Source organism: Boleophthalmus pectinirostris, unplaced genomic scaffold (assembly GCF_026225935.1).
Source record: "Boleophthalmus pectinirostris isolate CB_2022bp ecotype Guang Dong unplaced genomic scaffold, ASM2622593v1 HiC_scaffold_13, whole genome shotgun sequence".
In the NCBI taxonomy this organism is placed as follows: domain Eukaryota; kingdom Metazoa; phylum Chordata; class Actinopteri; order Gobiiformes; family Gobiidae; genus Boleophthalmus; species Boleophthalmus pectinirostris.
Genome location: NW_026571036.1, coordinates 11,794,922 through 11,814,813, shown reverse-complemented (window position 1 = coordinate 11,814,813; position 19,892 = coordinate 11,794,922). Strand labels below are relative to the sequence as shown.

Here is a 19,892-nt window from a genome sequence, read left to right as displayed (position 1 = left end):
TTGCAGCCTGTGTTAAATATTCATCCCTTATAACTGTTTGATAATTTCAGTTCTGCAGCAGATAATTGAATGCACATTGATCACACAAGACCCAAATGTTATGTTATGTCTCCATCTTTACATCACAACCTCCACTCAATTTAACAGCTTCACAATAGCTTGTTTTCCTTGTCATGTTTACGAAAAAAACTCACACCCTTCAAGGCCGACTTTGAAAAGGTGGAAATTTATAAAGAAAATCACAACCAAAAGCAACATTTTATCTGACAACAAGGCTCGCATTGTCACAGCAGACAGAGCGGGCCCCAGATGGTCTCCTATGGGTGCTGCTACAGGGGGTGTTGGACAGACTGCCTGCATGTTAATATGTGTTTTATAAGATAGCGATGCACGTACAACCATTGAGGTGTCTGCATATGCGTGTGGGAGGAGGGCATACTGCTGGAATCAATAATGTAATGTATATTAATGACAGGGCATCTGGCTTGATAACCCTCTTCTCATCCAGCGTTCGCACTCCGTGGTCTGTTCCTCTAGTGCCGCGGAGAAAACGGACAAGTGTGCGTGTGAGGCGACATGTGGTGCTCGTTTCTTAAAAAGCGGTAGCGTGTGAGTGTGTGCGAGCGCTAGCAAAGAAGACAGCCCTGGTGCCAGATGGGAGCTGTGATGTTCAAGCTTTTAATTGTATATCTAAAGACTTGAGTGGCGTTGATTTTCCGTTTCCCTCCCAGAAGGATTTTAAATCATGTAAATAAAGTTTAGGAAGGCGGAAAATAAGGAAGACAATAAAGGATTGACAAAACAGCGAGGCATTTTTGAATATTGGCCCATTTTGATTAGCAGACCATTTGGATGGGCAATTATGATCATGCCAACATTTTTGAAGTGATTGTCCAGTGTTTTTTAATGATTTTCACTGTCTTAAAAATGTGAAAATCAGAATTAGTTCATTTTAAATGGTTTGCAGTGGTCCAAAGTTATTCCTCACTTATCTTATGCATTCTGAGCATCGTAATTATTCACCACGATGAGTTTATAAGCACTTTTCACAACTCTCAGAGACCAGTCACAGTAATGCTGACAACAACTAGCATGCTAACAGTGCACATGCAGATTATCAGACAATAAAACTATTTTTGACCTCTCAAGCTGCTTCTACAGTAAGGGCTTGTTTACACAAGAACGCTTGCAGGTAAAAACAACAAAATATTTCATCTGAAGGGCCTTTCGTTTAGATGGTGACAGCGTTTTTGGGGCTTAAAAACTCAAAAATCTGAAACCACCTTCCAGAGTGGAAAGGTTGAATACACTCCACCGTAGCTTTTCCATCTACACTGCCCAAGACGCAAAACTCTGGTCAGAGCTGCTCACGCCGTGTACATGTTTACGTCACATACATCACCACCTAGCATCACCACCGAGCTGCCTGGCATGCATACCCAATCGAATTCCCCACACCTTTGGGTCACTGTATGAACGCAGGTTTCCTCCCGAAAACACTCGCCTAAACGCAGAATAAAAAGTGAAGACCATCGCCATTTTTGTGTCTTCTGTTGAGACCGTCATCATATAAACGTAGAATAAATCTGCACTGGGAAAGCAAATTTTGCTCAAATGCACACAGTTCAGACCCTTTACAACTAGTGGTTTTGTGATATATCGGTCCCAGTATCAATAGATCGGTTGATATCATTTGTAGTAGCCAAACTTGCCCTGTGGATGCAGCGTGTGGTATCTTGGACGCATGTCTTCCATAAAAGAGAGTCAAAACACTGTGTTCCTCAGTTATTTATTCATCCAAAATACACAAATTCAGCCCTCCATAGATGGTGATCAAAAGCCTGTTTACCTCTACACTGCAACGCCTGTGTGCACCTTTTCCTCACCTTTTGTAGGGTAGACAATTACATAAATTAGAACTAGTGCCACATAGTGATAGGAGGTACAGAGGCGTAATATGGCAACATTGTTAATGACCAAAATCGGTTTTGCCCAGTATTGATCTTGAATACTGATTTTTTTTCACTGCCCCATTTTTATGCGTCATTCCCAGACTGCCTCTCAGTGCATCAGATTTTTCTTATGGAAATGTTAGAGTATAGTAGAAGAGTGTCATATGGCTGTAAGAATGTTTTTATAAACCAGATTAATACTTTATTTCAAGTGAAAAATTAATTTGTTTTTCAACATTTACTTCAACTTTAGATAAATTCGTGGGCCTTCCTATGGATTTTAAAAGCGAAAACTCAGTCAAAGCAGCAGGACAAATATTGGAAACTGATATCAGCTCCAAAATTCCATATCGGCCCAAAATGACTGTACTCTAGTTAAACCTTGAAACTCAAATTTCACACAATTGCTAAAATACAGCACATTCAAAGCCGATCTAGTTCCTTTTATGACTTCTAAAATTACAAAATTGAACATTATTTTTCATTATTTATCAAACTAATACCTTCCTTTGCTGAAACCAAAACACAATTTTATTCAAAACACCTATCTAAATGTAATCTAGTATGTTTGTGTGTATACAGTAAGAGTACTATTCCACAGGCAGCAGTGTGTTATGACCAAACAAATACATTCTGTTTAGTGCCGGAGGTCAAGGCTTTCTGGATGTTGTGGTCTTTTCACTGAAACATGCATCTTACACCACAGCCAATCACAAGAGTATACTCCGTTTGCTTCGTAGTACCTTTGTTGTGAATGATTCATACTATTTATATCCCAGATGAGGTCTTGGCTGCTCGTATTTACAAAAACACGCTTTACTACCGGGGGGGATATTCTCAGGTAATCCAGGTCGAAATCTTAGCATGATGTAAACAGAAGAACTATGCTATTGCAGCAGAAATATGATTTATTGATGCTATAATGATGATGATAACTTTATTCTGTTTGTTTTTCAGCTTGCCAGTGCCACACAAACGGGTCCGTATCTGAAGTGTGCCACCAGGAGACGGGCCAGTGCCAGTGCAGGGAGAATGTAGTGGGCCGACAGTGCGACGAATGTGTGGTGAGTGCTGTGAGGAAAATCTGGAAAGCTGCTATTGTTTGGATTACACCACTTTAAGAATTCAAACACGAATACTGCTAATATTTTATACTTGTTATGAAATAGCAAAACATGGATACGGTTTTATGTACGTATGTATATAATGCGTTGACCATCAAGACGGATTTCTTCTTGATGTCAATAACACAAATGGTTTTGAAAAAATAAAATAAGGCCTATATTACACTATTTTCTGATCTATGTGATAAGGTACCTCAGCACAAACATACCTGGAGTTGTGTTTTATTTCATTCACACATGTTTAACACACAAACCCTACATATTTAGCCTGAGTTCTTCTCTCAAATGGAAAATACTCTGGTCCACCTTGTGATGTCACGTGGTAATACAGGAAGTACTCTGCTGTCCAGGACTCAATGGAGAGTTAGATTTCTCCCCTTTCCTTTAAAACCACACGCTTTAAATGTGCAGCCCTATTTTTTACATCTTTGCCTCCGTTAAACTGTTGAAGACTAGCCCTTTATTTGAACTATATATATTATTATACTATGCATTTTTCTATGCATTGATTGTTGGGATTGTACTATTTATATCTTGTATCTTGTATTATATCTTATCTTAAATAACTTGTCACTGAAATCTGTTCAAACTACAAGTCCCATCATGCACCAGGGGACTCTGGGCCAGCCCATTGTGAACTTGTGACCTACACCTGTGACTTTTACCCTGCGTTTGATTTTCCTTCCGAATCTGTTTTCTGAGGAAGTTGCCCAGTCCTGAAGAAGTTGTAGACCGAGGAAGGATTCCGAGTCAGAATCCAAAATGGCTCCGTCCACTGTGACGTGTAAATATGAACTGTTTTCATTGAGTTTGGACACGTTGGTGGTTTAAATGGCAATTCCATTCACTCGTATTACTGCAATACCTTACCTCATTCGTATCACTGCCTATGGGTTTGGTAGTCGGTGTTGTGGTGAGGCTACACGCTGCTCTCCAAGTCCGACATGCGAAACATAATAATACGCTTCAAGCTCGGGCATGATGTCAAATCCGAGGTCCAAGTGAGAGTGAGAAGATAATCAATCGCAGGGTAAATCTGCACTGTGATAGCCATCTCGAGTTTGCATTGATGAAGGCAGAAGCGCCTAAACATATTGGCGTGATTTTAACTTTATCTGCCATGTGGTATTGAAGGCTTTTAATTATTTTGTACTTTTTGAGTGCCTCAGTTTTTGCTACTTTGCACTCCGTTGTGTTTTTAAACTTCACACATCTTCACTAGAATCATTTGGATGATTTCAGCCCTGGAATTGCCCATCTCTACTGAATAAAAGGTAAAAGGTAGCCACTTGAAAACTACAGCTACGTGACATCACAAGGTGGAACAGAGCATTTTGACCTGTGGAGATGTAGACTCTTATACTAAAGGGTCACTCAAACATGTGTGGATGAAACAAAACACAACTCTGGGAATGTTTTTAAGGAGGTGACATTATAACATGGCTGAAATCTCACATTAGTACATTTTGCATAATATAGGACCTTTAAAATATATTCGCTCGCTCTGCCCCTCATTTGTCTAGAGTGGAATTTAAAACATGCACAAGTACAAAACATTACTAATGAATGACAGCCAGTCTATTCTTCTTCAAGGGTAACTTCAAGGATCAAAGAGTCTAAAATAATTGTAATTATTCAATCTTCAGTTCAGAAGTCTGAATTCTTTGAGACCTTATCTTTTCTCACTCTTATTTCATAAAAATCTCTACATGTTCTTTTTTAATCTTTAGTCAGTCTTTATGTGAGTTTGCCTTTTTTAAATCTTTTGTATCATCTTGTAGTTTAATTTCTCTTTTCTGCCTTTTCATTTATTTCCTTCCATGTTAATTACCTTTTACAGCTTTCACACTTTTGTCTGCTTTCCTCTGTCTAACCACCTCTCTGTCCCTTCACCCGTCCGGTCCCAGCCTAACTGTTGGTGGGACCCAGACACAGACGAGTGTGTCCCGTGCCAGTGCAGTTCCCACGGCTCTATGTCCCAGCGCTGTGACGTGGAGGGCCGCTGTATCTGCCGGGCCGGGTACGTGGGCCGGCGCTGTGACCTGAGGAGGCAGGGCTATGAGAGGAGGGAGACCAGGAGAGAGACCAGGAGACCACTGGAGCGTGTGCCGGTGGAGACAGCGCAGCAGAGATGGGGAGGCCTGTCCCGCACGGGGGGCTGTCCCAGGGGCGCGTACAGGCCCAGTGCAGGGGTACACACTGAAGCATGGAGGGTGAAGTGTTGGACTGGTGTGCACATATGATTTAAGATTTGCTGCTGGAACAAAGTGTGAATCTCCGAGTGAAATATTAACACGTTTAATGGTGTTTGCATGAAAGGGTGTTTGCAGTTTTTCTGACTATGTTAAAGGTATTTTATAAAGAACTAGTCTCATTATATCGATACTTTGCAGCTGATGTCATCAATGCCCCCTGGGAGTGTGATGCTAACTGTAAGCACTGCTCTGTCTGAGTCTTGTTAGACTTTAATATGAGCTTTATTTTAACACAATCTGACCACAAAGAGCTGGTTTGAGCTGATTTGTACTGTCAAACAAGTCTCACTCTCACCTTTTTGGTGAAAATCAAACACCTAAACAGGACCATGAATGCTTGTATTGATCACAGGCTCTTGAAAATGGGTTGTATAAATCCATTTAATATTTTTTCTTGAGTTTTCAGATGATGTTAAAACTTAAAACCACCATTTGATACATGCAGAACACCCCCAGCGTAGTGTCATTGCAAAGTATTGATTGATATGTTGGACTGTGACCTTTTAAGTATCAGGTATCGGTGATTACCATACTGTGAGACAGGTATCCTTGGGTAGTTTGGGTAGTTTTCTGTGATACATTATCAATTGTTAAATACATGATTTGCACAGTGGATTATACATCAGGATTAGAACAGGGTTAAACGAGGAGTGTGTTTACACTTGCACTCACTTTGGATTGATCTGGGATTAAACCTGAAAGCAGTCTGCAGTGAAACAGGTCCAGATCAGGACTAGAACATGCCTAAATTGAATATGAATATCACATGCATGCATTTTGGTGCATTGTAGATATAAAATCATCAGTACTATTAAATCAGCAGCAAAAAGTGATTTGAAATTTTGGAGTTTTGTTTTGGAGTTGAAAGTGTGTGCACCATGTTTTACGATGTTTACTCACCACTCTTTCCCCCACAGGCAGGGACCCACGGCTTGAGCACCGGGGGCATGTGCATCCCCTGTCACTGTAACTCGTTTGGCTCAAAGTCGTTTGACTGTGATGAGTCGGGTCAGTGCCGCTGTCAGCCTGGTGTGGGTGGGCCCAAATGTGACCGCTGCTCCAGAGGCTACTTCAACTTCCAGGAGGGAGGCTGCACACGTGAGTATTCCTCTACTTTATGTATGATTTACTCTATAAACACACATTTACTCTATAGACACACAAGTCTTTTTCATCTTTGGCAAGACTTTTTTGGAGTTGGTGAGCTCTTGTTTTAGCACATTTCCTGTACTGTAGAGTTATACAGGTACCAGATCTCCTTATGTGCACTAACTTGGTCTTGTGGTTGCTGCTTCTTCTTCTGAAGAGTAGCAATGAGGCTTTTCAGCTCAAAGTCCTTCTCTTTACCAATCCTCTCCTGAGTCTGAAGCTTGCAGTCCAAAGAATTGCTTATTTGGACCTGATCTGCAAGCTTGGCCTTTGTCCACTCCAGCTCTTCACGCAGAGCTCTGACCAGAGCGCTGTCCTCCTGGAAGTTCCTGGACCAGACTTCTGTCCTCAGGGTTTGAGGAGTCCTGGATGTTGGGAGACACCAGTTGGGTCTCCTCTGGCTCCTGAACGCGGCAGAGCAGAGCCTCCAGGTTGTGCTTTACCAACATCACAATATAAATTTGACTTAAAACAGTCCCTCACCTTGACCATTTTCAGATTGTGCAGATGATAACATGTAACCAGTAACATGTCAACCATTATAGAATCAGTGCGTTTAAGAAATGTCTGATTTGGCAATACAAATCGTAAATACAGTAATGATTATTAAAATGACCTAAAGTGTTGTTCTAAAAGGGATTAATAAAATAAATAGACCAATTGACTTTCTGTTCCAAGTAATAGGCTCCACCTCTTCATTGCCCACAGATTTTAATTTATGTGTTTTCTTGTTGAAAAATGGAAATGGTTATGTGATATTTTTAAACCAAACATTTCGGAGTTTGAACTTTTAAAATAATCGCGGGTAAGCACAGAAAAGTGAGCTGAGCTAGGGGTAGGTGAAAACTGTAATTTTCTTAGCACTCAAGCCTCAAATGCAGGACAGTGTCAGATTACTCCAGCATGCATTGAAGTACACATTTGAGCGAGCTAACCGTAAGGGAACAATGTAGTCAAATGCAAATTTAAGTCTATTTTAGATAGTATAAGTATATCCTTTTTAACTTGAGTTCAAATGAAATGTTGCCAAGAGAAACAGCTGCTGATCTGACTTTGAAGGCAGAATGCGGCGCTCCCTCTGGGCTAAAATAACTTCTCATTTGCCTGATTTAGAAAAGACATTGTGAATCTAATATCGTTTGTCATATACCTTGTTTTAGTGCATATTTGTTTCATCAGTGTCGTTCCATGCACTGCAACACACTATAACGACAATAATAAATGTAATAATTATGTGCTGCAACACTGAGCATAAAATCTTTTGTTCACAAGTTTTATATAATCGTTTTACACAGCCATGGCCATGTTAGTTTGGGGCATAGATTTACTGCACATAATTATTAGACTTCTATTATGCACTTTTCTTTTGACACTTTTCCTTGGCTGTCATTCAATCGCTTTTGACAAGTACAGTACAGTCATTTGTGTCTGACAGTTTAAATTATAATTATAATCTTCTGAATGGATAAAATAAAAATAAAAAATAAAAAACATTGTACTTTGCGGAGTGACAAAAAAAGAAAAGTATTATTTTACATACTCCAGGCTGAGTTTGTAGCCTAAGGTGCACTATCCAACTTTTTTCGTCTTTGTGGGGATGTTTTATCTTTGGCTTGAATGTTCCACAATATGACTTTAAAGAAACAGTATCTATAAAGCATTTATTTAAGTCAATGTGTTTGTATTGTTTAAATGGAGACCTATAATGCCAAATAGATTTTTAGAGTTTTTAACCATGTTGAAATTGTTGTGATTCATGTTTTGAGCCACTGGTACTCTCTGCTCTGTACTTACTTCATTCTCCAATTTTATTTTTTTAATCTGTGACACGTGTAAGATTCGGCTAGCCAGGCTGGTGCCACCTAGTGCCTTCGCTCAATTTCATTTCTGTCCAGTGACTAGGTCAGGAATCGGAATACACTAGATGATTTGCAAGAATCCCAGAAGTCGTAGACTGCGCACCAGCCAATCAGCGGAGAGCTGTGAAGCCATGACGTCAAATTCAATCTCCTGTCTGGGTCCCTTTTGTGGTACAGCACAACAGCGGTCAAGATGGATGTAGACGAAGTCATACATTCTGTGTTGGCAACGATTCCAGATATTGAGGATTTAAAGCCGGAACAAAGAGAATGTTTGGTGAATTGTATCAAGGGGAAAGATGTTATTGCCCTTCTTCCTATGGGATTTGGCAGTACATAAGTCACGACCAAATAGCAGTGATTGGTTAAATAAAAAAGTACCTGCCTACCATTGAGCGAATAAATCCTAATGCTGTGAAGTCAGAAACCGTCTGATGAATCAGGCTAGGATCCACCTGTTCATCGGTAGCCGGACTCATCAGCCGGTTTCACTTCGTAGAAACCGTCTGACCTTGCAGTGTTAGAATTTGTTCGGTCTACGGTAGGCGGTTACTTTTTTAATTTAACCAATCACTGCTATTTGGTCGTGATGTATGTAATGCTCTGCTAACGGGACTAACTGGTATATTAAGCTTTTCCCAAATCCCATAGGAAGAAGGACAATAACGTCTTTCCCCTTGATGAAATTCACCAAACGTTCTTTTTGTTCTGGCTTTAAATATTTGATCTCAGGAATCATTGACAACACTGAAAATATGGCTCTTCGCTGATTGGCTGGTGCCCAAACTTGCACTTCTGGGGTTTTTACAAACCGTCTAGAGTATTTTGATTCCTGACCTAGTCGCTGGAGAAAAATGAAATTGAGCGGAAGCACTAGGTGGGGCCAGCCTGACTAGTCCAACGGAGCTGCTGAGTTGGTCTGGCAGAGCAGCACTTTTTTAGGATGATGCTTTAAGTCATTTTAGATTTTAAATGTCCAAAATATAACGTAATGATTGAATGTATATTAATAGATTATATAGCTTATATACCAGACAAAAGCACAATATGTTTTCTTTAAAAGCATCTTGCAAAACATTAATTCTGACTGTGAGCAGGGTCGCCTGTCCACAGATCTGCTGGTGGACTTTTATTTTCCAAATTATTTTAACATATGCTCTTACACAAAAAGCCCAGATACCAGATGCTCCTGTTTCTAAGAACCTGAAATAATGATTGGATTTTCCATTAGAACCGACGCTAATGCTAAGAATAGCTTTTTCCCACACGTTCCCAGGCAATATATTATTGATGCCAGCTAATATTGACAGCCAGCAACCTCAGAAATAAGACTGAGAGTAATACAGAGCAAAGCAAAGATCATAGAGGGAATTATGGATTGATTTGAAGCCGCTGTTGTGTTACTTTGGGTCAGGCTTGGAGGAGGATTTTGCTGTGAGGGGTGGTTCCCAGAGAGTGGATGGGTCAGAATATTAAGTACGAGATCAGAAGAGGGCTCACAAATACAAATATATGAATTAATGAAGCTTTGAAGTGGGAAAATGTCAGGTCAATGTGCATTTTAGATTTAATATCAAACATTAGTCACTCAAAATGGAAAATGTGTGTTCTTTCTCTCCCTCTCTCCCTCTCTCTGTGCTCTTTATTAATCAACAACAAAAGAAGGGTGGATGCCCTTCTTTAAGTCCACTGCTCGACTGAAGAATGGGACAAATCTCCCTATGTTTTATCGTTTAAATTTGGGCATTTTAGACATATATGTTCACATATTTAATATTAAACTGTAACATACGGAGATCATTATTTGACATTTTGTTCATTGTAAAGCATTGGGTTTACAATTGAGTTGCAGCCCTCAGGTGGGTTGCAAAAGATTTATTTTTTTGGATCATCTTATCATAATCCACCTGTATCTGCATGTTTTGTATCATTTCTAATTTTTTGTAATTATTTTATTGACTATTCAAATGTATCTTCTAATCTGACTATTCATCCAAATGGGTGATTTATGGATCCTTTTATTGTTGCTTTAATTACTGTTTTTCATTGTTTAAAACTTGAGTAATACTAATTGTTCAGAGACACGATCACTCAGTCAACAATAAAATATCCTCATTAATCTTCAATAAATAGTCAAATCCATCTTTATTTTGTGATTTATGAATAATATCTATTGACTTGGGTCATGAAGGTTTGTGACTTTTAGAATATGGGTCCCCAGAAAAAAAGTTTGGGAAAAACTATTGTAAACTGTAACACTGGTCTAAAAATACTTAAAAAAATAAATAAAATTATTATAGCAAGCAACAGATTTTCATGCAATTGTTTTTTGTTGCTCAAAAAGGACTATGTGGCATTTTTTGAGTCTTTTTGAATAACTGCAAGTAAGTACAGACAAGTGGGCAGGAATAAGGTGTAGGTGTAAATGGCAATTTTCAAAGCACTCAAGGACTGAATGCAGTATGTCTTCATCTACATCCATCTCAACCGTTTTGTATACTTTTGTGCTATACTACAAAAGGGACGCAGACAGGAGCTTGAGTTTGACGTCATGGCTTCACAGCTCTTCGCTGATTGGCCAGTGCATGGTCTACAACTTCTGGGGTTCTTGCAAACCATATAGCAGTGTTGTGCATGAACGAGTTCAAAACAACGCATTCACTGAACATGTTCATTTTTTGGTGAACTTTGAACTGAACGCAACATATTTGTAAATCAAGAACTTGAACGTGAATTTGTTCAGATCTTGTGAGATGAACGACGTACGTCACTTTTGGAGTTAAGTTAAACGCCGGAATTTGTTTTCACCTGTTGAGCCGAGTGACAAGGTCTGCTCGCACTTTTCAAACTGCATGTTGCACTGTCACTGACTGCCCACGGGCTCCTCCTGCACAGCCTCACCAGAGAGCACTTGTGTGTGCAGTGCATCTCGGGTAATGTAGTGTGAAGTAGGGATGGGCATGATTAGTCGACTAAGGGCGTTTTCACTCCGCTAGTTCGATAATTTGGTCTGCACTAGGCAATAAAATTATTATTATGTAGCATATAGACTCCAGTGTGTTCTGCTTTCACACTGGCAAACCAACCAAAATTGGTCCGATTGATGTGCCTCTGTTTCCCGTGAGAACAGCGATAGATCCAATTACCAATACCGATGTTCCCTGTTAAGACCACAGGCTGTCATAAAACAGCAGCATGTAGAACTTTGTATGCAACTCACCACATGTCAACCCGGAGCAGAAGCACAGAGCTCGGGTAACAGCAGCAGCCAACAGGGCTAAAGACACCGGACACTCACCATAGCGCACAGCCCCTCAGGACGGGGCTGTGGTCTGGTCCTTGGTCTTGTGCCGTACTCTGAGCGCATTGGTCAGATCGGGTCCTAGGGTGCTTTCACAACAACAGTAGTTGGTGTGCACCAAACGGTCCATTCGAACCAAAAGCTCATAGTTCAGTTCATTTTCGTTGGTGTGAAAGCATCAATCGGACTTGGACCTGGACTAAATCAAGCAGACCGAGACCTCAAAAAAGAGGTGGTCTCGCTTCGCTTGAATTCATAGACAGTAGGTCCAAACGAACTATTCAAAGTGCATCATGGGAGGGGACACGCGTCTCCTCTGTCTGAAATGACATACTGTACGGCTCCATTGCAATAAGATTGTTGTCCAGACAAGCCGCGATTCATTTTCAAATTATTTTGCCAACAATGGCGCTTGGATGCTCAGAACAATATATACCCAACCAAACTGGATTCACGCTTCTGTCCGGATGCTTTGCAACACCTCGGAACCAGTCGCAGTTCTTGAGCGCGGAGGACCAGAGCAGCCCGCCTGGACCTGTAGTCCACAGTGCATTCTCGCTTTCCCTGCACAGAACCAGTGTGCAGAGGACGGCACGGAACCGCTCGGACCCAGTCCATCAAGCACTGGTCTTACACTTCCTTGTCTGGAACCAGCACATGGAGGATGGAGCCTCTGGACCATCTGACCAACACGCTCGGAGTACGGCACAAGATCAAGGACCAGACCCCCAGCCCCGTCCTGAGGGGCGCTCCGCGCTACAGTGAGTGCTCCTCTTTAGCGCTGTTGGCTGCTGCTGTTACCCGAGCTCAGCGCTTCTGCTTTGGGCTGATGTGTGGTGAGTTGCGTACAAAGTTTTACATGCTGCTGTTTTATGAGTTCATGATGATAACTTGAGATAAGGACGGCCTGTGGTCTTAACAGGGAACATCGGTATTGGTAATTGGAGGTATCGCTGTTGTCCCGGGAAACAGAGGCACGTCAGTCAGACCAATTTTGGTTTGCAGGTATGAAAGTGGAAGACACTGGAGTCTATATGCTATATAATAATAATTTTATTGCCTGGTGCAGACCAAATAATCGAACTAGCAGTGTGAAAACGCCGTAAACAATTGATCGTTAACAATTTCGTTGAACAAGTTAGTTCAGTGACCATTGTTGATTTTTCTTTCATTACAAGAGGGGTACCAACAATTTTGTCCACGAAATTATGACCACTAATTATGACCACCAAACTATCATGCAGCCTCACACAGAGTAAACGTGAATGCGATGTGTAGTCTGATACATTTTATTAGAGCCGCATGATATGAGATAAAAGACATTTGATAACTACATGTTGCATCGCAAACTATATCATTGCAATATTTACATGTCGGCTTAATAAGTTGAGCAAAATTAAAACTTATACTAAGACCGAACTGGGTTATAGGAGAAAATTGTGAATAAAAACTACTATTTTCACATCTACACATAAAAAAACTCATTTCTTTTCATATGTAGAACTTTGCATTGGATTTTTATTTTTGTAATTATTGATTATTTGCAATTTTAGTATGTTTAAGATATATTGTTCAGCTGTATCTTTCTATTACATTTGATTCCAACAGACAATAAATCATAGTTTAGAGGGGGAAAAGTGAACGTTCACGTTGCCATTTTAATCGTTTGATTTCATGTATTATACTATTTTTTGTACATTCACTTTACACATTTCTGCGTAAAAAACAAGCCACCGCAGTATGCCATGTGGCTGGGATGTGAATTAGACAATGTGAAAAAAAATAAAAATAAAATATGAATAAGTACTAAATAAAGGCCAAAGCACACATTTCAAATATTTTTAGTCATAATTTTTTATTTTATTTTTATTGGTGCATGTAAAGGGTCATGTTTGGAGGTGCTTTAGCGCCGTTGACGCCTGGGCCCCCTCCACTGCTGCTCCACTACAGCTGCTCCTTTTGGGCGGCTGGATCTTTCATGATGAGTAGAGTTCAGACGTCCGCTCCTGCACCCTCCTGGACAGTTTTTCATTTTCCTTTTCGGTTTGGTCTTCACCAACATCATAACAAGTGTTTTGGGCCTCTAATGTAAGTTCTTTAAGTTTTTCTTTCAGCTTCTCGTTGACTTTTCTGGTGTTGGCCAGCTCTTGTCTGAGCTCTACTTTCTCTGCCGCTGACTTGTTGTACAGAAATCTTATTTCTTTGTACACACTATCTTGATTTTCCAGCTCTTTCTCTTTTTTCAGCAGGTTTGCTTTGAGCTCTTTTAACTCTGAGTCTTTTTCGTTAGTTTTTTCCCTGACATTTTGGAAGTTGGCAAACTCTTGCCTTAATTGGACATGTTCCTGTACTTTATTATTATACAGGACGCGGATCTTCTTATGTGTGTCCTCCAGGTCTTGTAGTTCCTTTTCCTTTTGCTGGAGAGTAGTGGTAAGTTTTTGTAACTCCAAGTCTTTTTCATCAGACTTCTCTGTGACTTCACAGGAGTTCAGCTTTTGTCTTTGCTTCAAATTTTCCTGGATTATAAAAGTATACAGTTCATAAAGGTGCTTATATTCCCTATCTTCATTTTGGAGCTGCTTGTCTTTCTCCTGAAGAGTTTTGGTGAGTTTTCGCAACTTCAAGTCTTTTTGGTTTGTCATTTTCCTTAGTTGCACATGTTCCTGTACTTTAGAATTATAGAGGCACTGGATGTCCTTATGTGCAGTGACTAGCTCTTGGAATTCATTGTCCTTCTTCTGAAGAGCATTAGAAAACTCCAAGGCCTGTTCTTTGGCCATCTTCTCCTCCTCCTTAAGCTTGCAGTCCAGAACAAAGTTCTTTTGGATCTCATCTGCAAGCTGGGCCCTTGTCCGCTCCAACTCTAGGCGCAGCTCTCTGACCAGAGCGCTGTCCTCCAGGGGTGGAAGTTCCTGGACCGGACTTCTGTCCTCAGGGTTTGAGGAGTCCTGGATGTTGGGAGACACCTGGGTCTCCGCTGGCTTCTGCACGCCGCCTGATGGTGTGGGGCAGAGCAGAGCCTCCAGGTCGAAGTCCTCGTCGTAGAAGTGGGCGTCATCCTCTAATGTGTAGAGGTGCCAGGGCTTTGACGAGCAAGTGTTCGAGGTGTCCATGTTTGTATGCGTCTTCACGAGTGTCCTGAGAAGTTGTGAACCAAAAGTGGCTGTGCCAACCCTTATAGGGCTCAAGTCACACGATGTGACATGTGACAATGTTACATAACCTCCATGCTGTTAGCTGATTGGCTGACACCAGTTCTGGAATTCCATAGTTCTGGATGATCAGATTATCTCCATGGTGATGACGGAACCTTGAGCTTCACCTTAGCAACGCCAAGTTCATTTCTAACCACTCTTAGAAATTAACTTTTATTAATTATTAATTATTAACAAAACAATACTATTATTGATTTAACACAAAAAAATGCAGCACTGTCCATGTGTTAGGGTTAGGTCACCATCTATGATCATTTACATTCTTGTGTGTTGGAAATCTGTGTGTTGTATGTAAAATACATTTTACATAATACATCATATATATTATTATATAAGTATATATTGCTGTTTTTTCTATTCTTATTCTATTAGTGATTTGTCAGTTGCTCATCCTGTCATTGGTTTTAAAATAACCACAGTTCGGTGACTTCTATGCCACTTCATTTTGACGTCATTGGTGATGACTGCTAAAGGGTTGAGTGTGTTTAGTATTTACAGACATAATTCCACATACACATAATAATATTCAGAATTTAGGGAGAAAGTTACCCTCTAGTCCAGGGGTCTCAAACTCATTTGGAGCATGTAGGCTGCTGTGCGCAGCGTAAGGAGATGAGGCTGCGTCTGACAGTGCAAACACTGGAGTTGCGGCCTCACGGTCCCATGTTTCAGCTCTGGCTCCTTGGAGACACTGTACCACTCACTGAATGCTCTTACATGCACATCAGTGTCCCGGGTATGATCGGGTTATTTTGAGCATCCCTGTTTCGTCATGGTGCATGTAAACGCAGTATCCTGGTAACTGCAACATAAAGTTGAGTGGACATGCGTCTAAAAGACAAACACTTTTCAGTCTTTTCATCACAACAGTAGCCAATATAAATAAAGTTACCAACATAAATAAAGTGACTAAACCTGCACATGTGTGATCTCTGAAAACATGAACCATCTCGAATGTGATACACGCACAGTTTAGTCAGAAGTCAGTTTGAAAAATAAGTTCAGCCTTTCATTTACATATCTCACCTAAAAATAAAATGAACCGAACTTTGAACTAGTTCAAAATTTAAATTGTGAACTATGAACGTGAACAGTTCACTTTGAAAATGTGTGAACTGAACTTTGAACTAGTTCATGAAAAGTGTGAACTTGCACAACACTGCCAGTGTATTCCGATTCCTGACCTAGTTGCTGGAGAGAAATGAAATTGAGCAGAGGTACTAGGAGGCGCCAGCCTGGCTATCAGTTTGTACCCCTGCACTGGTAAAATCTCAATTCGAGTCAATTTTACATAATACAACCCCTTTGAAATAACAAATCACATAAATTTAGCTTGGCAAAAAAAAAAAAGAAAGTAACCTACATTGTATTTTTTTTTAATCTTTTGTAAATAACCTTCATTTGTTTTGTGTTGGTTCATTGCAGCGTGCGATTGCAGTCACGTGGGGGACAACTGTGACGCTAACACCGGTCAGTGTATCTGCCCGCCCAACACCATGGGAGAGAGGTGTGACCGCTGTGCGCCCAACCACTGGGGACATGACATTACCACTGGCTGCAAAGTGAGCCCTCTCTTACTGAAATTCTTATCATGTTTTTATAGACATAGCTGATGTTTCAGATTGTTGGCCTATAGGTTTTATAGTTGTGTGAAACGTGCTGATGAGTGGTAAGACATTCAGAAATTTGTGAAAACAGGGTCGCATTTAAGTGCCATCCAACTTGCTAAGAATTACATTTTTAGACATTACTGCTGTTGATAGTGTGCCAGCTTTGGCCTGACAGAAGACGACCAGAGCACAGGTGAGTCTGAACAAGGAGGTTTCACATCTGACATCTATAAAAATCAAATAAACTTACAGATGGTAGCTTTAACCTTAATCTTTAATTTTAATCAATTACAATACCTGATCACTAAATTATAATAACAATTTCAAGAAGGGAAGTAAGCAGGAGGCAGGACCAAAATACATTTAAAAAATTATCTTGATTATCACTATTTACAGAATGTGTAGGTAAAACATATCTGAATTTTTCCAATCTTTTCCAAATACACTAATTTGGTTGGTTTAACTAAATGTTTTGTTATCACGAATCGCTGAGTACCGTAATTTCCGGAGTATAATCATAGCAAGCAACAGATTTTTCATTAAATTGCCTGAATATAAGTTGCATTAACAAAATGTTAACAAAATTTTAAAACCGTACATATACAGGCCGCACCTGAATATAAGCCGCAGGTGTCCATGTCTTCAAGAACGTTTTCAAGTTCGGTTTGTCTGCTTTTATCGCCTCTGAAAGCTTTTGTCGTCTTTTTGCATTGAGTCAGTTCGTCACACTGCCGTCTCACATGTCTCACCATCGACTCATACTGGTGTCATGTCAGTGACTCGCATGGTGTCTTGTAGGATTTCAGCAGATTTCAGGCTCTCCAGGGGACTAGGTCAGTTGTATTGATCAGATATGAGTGACTGTTCGGGTACTTAAGTTTGAGACATTTCTTCTTGCCATTTACGCCTTCACCTGATTTAGCACATGCAAAATGTTTCACACTCAGTAATGTTAATTTAGCATCATAACTTAATTGATTGTGCTGACAACATTGCTAGCTAATAGTCCAATGAAGTTCATTTGATCTTCCAATAATTTATGTTATTAGGTTCTTTTTTCAGACCAAGAGCTTGTTTTCATACCTGACCGTTTCAATTGCTCACTAGCGCTCTTCCTCAGAGTCACGTGATGTTGCTGAGACGTGTCCATCAGCTGATTTAAACAGATTTTGGTGCTGTCGTCCTACTGGTGGAGACAGGATGACAACGCTATCTGCACCCCGACTTCCTCAGGACAGTATCCCTGGTGTGTGAGACTAAAAAAGCCCCCTCGTCCCGGTTTATCATCCCGTGGACTTTATTACTGTCACACATCTGGACTACTGTCCTGAGGAATTTGGACTGCAGATGGCGCTGTCATCCTGTCTCCACCGGTAGGACGACAGCACCAAAACCTGCATAAATCAGCTGAGCGGACACGTCACAGCAACATCACGTGACCATTCTTAGGAAGACCACTAGTGAGCAGTTGAAATTGTCAGGTATGAAAACAAACTCTTGGTCTGAAAATAGAACCTAATAACATAAATTGCCAGCTAACGTTGTAACTTCATGTTAACCCTAGATCCATGTGTTACCTGCACAGACAGCAGCGTTTTCCACTGTGTTGCCAAACCATAGACCGTATATATGAATGGACAATGTGCCAAACAAAGAATCCGTCCATATATTAGCTGGATCGTTTTAAAAGCCACAGGGTTCAAAGTGTGAGAAAAAAGTAGCGGGTTATAGTCCAGAAATTAGGGTACGTGTTTATACAAAATTGGAACAAGACTGAATAAATAAATAACCACTCCATGAGCGATGAGTGATAATTGAAGGGGTTACCAATTATGAAGAAATCAATAGGCTTGTAGTTATTGCCCCATTTTACTATTTCACTTTTGTCTCATTTAGTTGAGACAGCTTCCTCCTCCTCTCACTTCCCTCTTCTTTATTGCTTTAATCCTCCCTCTAATACACCAGCTCGAGCGCTTTTTTGGAACGTCCACGCCACAACTCTCTCCCTCCCGATTGCCTGCCAGGCCCCGATCGCAATAAACTATTAGCGGCAGACTATTAGCAATTAGAGACTCCACATAAAAGAAACGCAAGTCTGGCTTTAGCAACGCATTGATCCCAGGGAAAAGTATGCTGCAACTGATCTAACACGCGCTCGACAAAGGCCGACCCAGCGCTACAAAAGACTGCAACAAGAAAGGAGGAGGAGGAATTCACTCGGGAAGAAACCACAGAGAGCCAGTCAATAAAACAAGACAATAGCGAATCAATGCAACAAAAGGAGGAGAATTTGTGCATGAAATCTCAACGCCAACTGAATAAAACCTAGCCTTGAGGACATTTGAAAGTGGAATGAGTAAGCTTTAATAACTTTATAGAAAAACAACAACATCCAAGCACCTTTGCCTTCAGCTAAGAGTACAAAATTACTTTGGACACAAACGTTATTTTTTTTCTATTCGCTCTTTCTGCCAGATGGAATTTTTGACCATTTCGGCTGATGATTGTAATTAAACATATTTCAGCTTGCAGATTGGCTATGGCAGTGGTTATAGGGGTCATCAAATAATATGTAATCTTGCAAAGTCGGTTTTGTGCGTGTTTGAATGATAATGAGCAGGTTTTATTACACGGTGAGAACTAAAATCTGTACACACTCACATCAAGGAGACCTGCCTCCTTAATAGAGACAAAAATCAGGTCCCCGTGATGTAAAACCTTTCTTATTTTTAGACCAACAATATAATTTTAAGTTTAGATATGGGTTAAAAGAGGTTAAAAGGATCTAAATACAGTGTTGGGAAGGTGACTTTTAAAATGTATTCCCCTACAGATTACAGATTACATACCCCAAAATGTAGTTTGTAACGTAATCCATTAAATTACTTAAAGTGAGTAATGTAATCTGAATACTTTGGATTTCTTGATTTGCTGTAGAGAAGCAAAGACCAGGAAATTGTAACATAAAATGTTTTGTTTGCTAAAAGAAAATAAAAAGCCCAGACTTTACTCAACCAAATTAAAAATATTATTGATAGAAGAGGAGGAGACATGGTCCGCACAGCATGGTTTAGTCCTGTTTTAGACCTGTTTTAGTCCTGGTTTAGTCCTGGTTTAGTCCTGGTTTAGTCCTGTTTTAGTCCTGGTTTACTCCTGGGTTAGTCCTGGTTTAGACCTGGTTTAGACCTGGTTTACTCCTGGTTCAGTCCTGGTTTAGTCCTGGTTTAGACCTGGTTTACTCCTGGTTTAGACCTGGTTTACTCCTGGTTTAGACCTGGTTTACTCCTGGTTTAGTCCTGGTTTAGAAATGGTTTACTCCTGGTTTACTCCTGGGTTAGTCCTGGTTTAGACCTGGTTTAGACCTAGTTTACTCCTGGTTCACTCCTGGTTTAGTCCTGGTTTAGTCCTGGTTTAGACCTGGTTT

General features: G+C 40.4%; 1 protein-coding gene across 1 annotated transcript in view; it reads left to right on the top strand.

Moving 5' to 3' along the window:
* The window catches only part of LOC110156398 (laminin, alpha 2), a 332,216-nt gene that overhangs the window by 189,817 nt on the left and 122,507 nt on the right, over positions 1-19,892 (top strand). Inside the window, 4 exon segments of the mRNA XM_055149659.1 lie at positions 2,910-3,016; positions 4,984-5,268; positions 6,249-6,429; positions 16,284-16,420. Of these exon segments, the coding sequence (XP_055005634.1) occupies positions 2,910-3,016; positions 4,984-5,268; positions 6,249-6,429; positions 16,284-16,420 (710 nt within the window).